This window comes from Sinocyclocheilus anshuiensis, unplaced genomic scaffold (assembly GCF_001515605.1).
Source record: "Sinocyclocheilus anshuiensis isolate Anshui unplaced genomic scaffold, SAMN03320099.WGS_v1.1 scaffold2366, whole genome shotgun sequence".
Lineage (NCBI taxonomy): Eukaryota > Metazoa > Chordata > Actinopteri > Cypriniformes > Cyprinidae > Sinocyclocheilus > Sinocyclocheilus anshuiensis.
The window spans coordinates 154,882-157,050 of NW_015557543.1; the positions used below are offsets into that span (position 1 = coordinate 154,882).

The 2,169-nt window shown below is 36.5% G+C and overlaps 1 protein-coding gene across 2 annotated transcripts in view; it reads right to left on the reverse strand.

Moving 5' to 3' along the window:
- The window catches only part of LOC107679309 (E3 ubiquitin-protein ligase HACE1), a 35,163-nt gene that overhangs the window by 2,175 nt on the left and 30,819 nt on the right, over window positions 1-2,169 (reverse strand). For both annotated transcript variants that reach the window (XM_016474832.1, XM_016474833.1), the window contains 2 exons: window positions 1,389-1,487; window positions 1,112-1,182 (listed from right to left, as the gene is read on the reverse strand). In XM_016474832.1, coding sequence (XP_016330318.1) covers window positions 1,112-1,182; window positions 1,389-1,487 — 170 coding nt within the window. The remainder of the gene's footprint in view (window positions 1-1,111; window positions 1,183-1,388; window positions 1,488-2,169) is intronic.

A 2,169-nucleotide genomic window follows, 5' to 3' on the forward strand; every position in this document is an offset into this window, starting at 1 on the left:
TGTGGTTCATGTTTGTGGCATGCGCCAGAAAGATGCTCAAGGAGACCGAGACGCGCTAAAGCAGCGCATTCTGTTGTTCTCTTTATTTTTCAAAGGCATGACATTTTGTAGTTATTTTGAACGTAACATTACACAATTAAAAATATACATTTTACCATACGACTATAAATGACAGAGTATTAAGTTATTTCCCCTCGATGGGGAAAAAATCCAAGTGAACATCAATCAGTACTCAATATTAATTTAAACTGCTTTAAATATGACTGCTGCTTATTTCCTGTGCACTTCAATACTGGTCTGTGCTTGAATGTAGTCTGTCTGCTTGAGTTTATTTAACCCACCGCAATTTATTGTAACTGTTTGAACTAGAGTGACTACTCACCTTAATGTTGTTCTAAAGGCTTATTACTTATAACACAAAAATGTCCTGCTCGCACTTGCCAATGTAATGGCATAGAATGGTGACTTTAGTTTTTTTTTTTGTTTGTTTGTTTTTTGAAGCGGATGCATATCTGTCGTAAAATAATCCTATGCACTCGTGGCGTATATTCCAAGCATTCTGAAGGTATACTGAGGGTTTGGTGAGAAACAAACCGAAATGGCAACTTATTATATTTTATGAAAATCTTGCGTTGGATATGACAGCTGTCATATCATACCCTGCCATGCCCAGCTGATGCAAAGAATATAATTTATATCTACACAGAAGAAAGCCCTGTCTAGACTCTGCCCAGGTATGAGTTGTGTCGAGCTATTCATTAGCCTGTTTGTTTGATAAATAAAGATTAAATGTAGTTGCAATAAATGCGTTAAGAATCCATATTCATTTTTCCACCCAAGAATGAAAAACGAAAATTTAAGCGGAATTCTCGTTTTTCGTTTTTTTGGGGGAAAACGAAAAAGGAGCCGTTTTCTCATTTTTCTACTTTCAATATTAAATCAAAAAACGAATGATCGAATGATACACGGATTAATTTTCACATGTTTTTCAAAGCCTATTTTGTACCTCGTCATTAAATTATAAATGGTCAATAGTATAATTTCTTACAGTATGTATACAGCATTTAAAGTGCCAGAATACAGCATGAGGAATTAACTTCAGTATACGTACCTTCCTGTAACAAACTGTAAGAGAAGGACTCTTTCTTCTTGAGTGAGATTTTCAACCACTTCCCAAAACCACTGCGAGAAATATACACAGAAGTCTCTAATCACAGCCTGGTTGATATTTGTCAACTGGTATATATTTTCCTGTACAATTTTAATCACCATTATAACAAACACTGCAGCCATCGGGCAGTTTAGCCTCTGCTAAGCTACTGTTCTTATCCGTCTCTATGAAGCAGGATAATTGTTTTGTATGTGCTGGTGCTGATGAGATACTGTACCTGTATAACAGGCTCCTGCAGGTCGTAGCCACTAGTGTACTCGGTGTTCTTCTTCCAGTCCATCACATCAATTTCAGGCATGCCTGACAACAGCAGTTCCTGCTCACATAAACATAAAAACATACCATGCCATCAAACACGCATACCAAGGTTCCGGCACATTCTTAACAGTTCTCCAAAAATGTCTATTCTGTCATCATTTACTCTCATGTTGTTTCAAATACACCATAACTGATGTCAAACCTGGTGCAAAGCATCTTGCGGCACTGTGTTTTAAGTGCACAAGGAAAGAGGTAGTTCAGTTTGCCAGCTAAAATTTCGTAAAACTTTTAGTAAACATTTTATCTGACAAAACTATTGATCACAAAATTATTTTATGTCTTCAGAAGACTTTATTTATTTGTGTTCCAGTCCTCTCTTTATTATATGGAAAGTAGTGTGAACATTCTTTTTCGTGGTAGAAAGAACAAAGAACATTACAATTACATGGATGTGATAAAATCATAACTTATTTTTGGGGTGAACTATTTCTCTAAAACATACATAAAACTACTGAATCTCAAAACAGCTGTGATTTTGGGCAAACACTAACAAGACTTGTGTGAAGGGATAGTTCACCCAAAATTGAAAATGCTGCCACCATGCACTTGTTCCAAACCTGTATGATATCTGTATGATCTTATGTTGAACACAGATATTCTGAAGAATACTGGTAACCAAACAGCTGACAGTAGCCACTGACTTCCATAGTATGGGGGGGGGGGGGGGGGTTGTTCTTTTT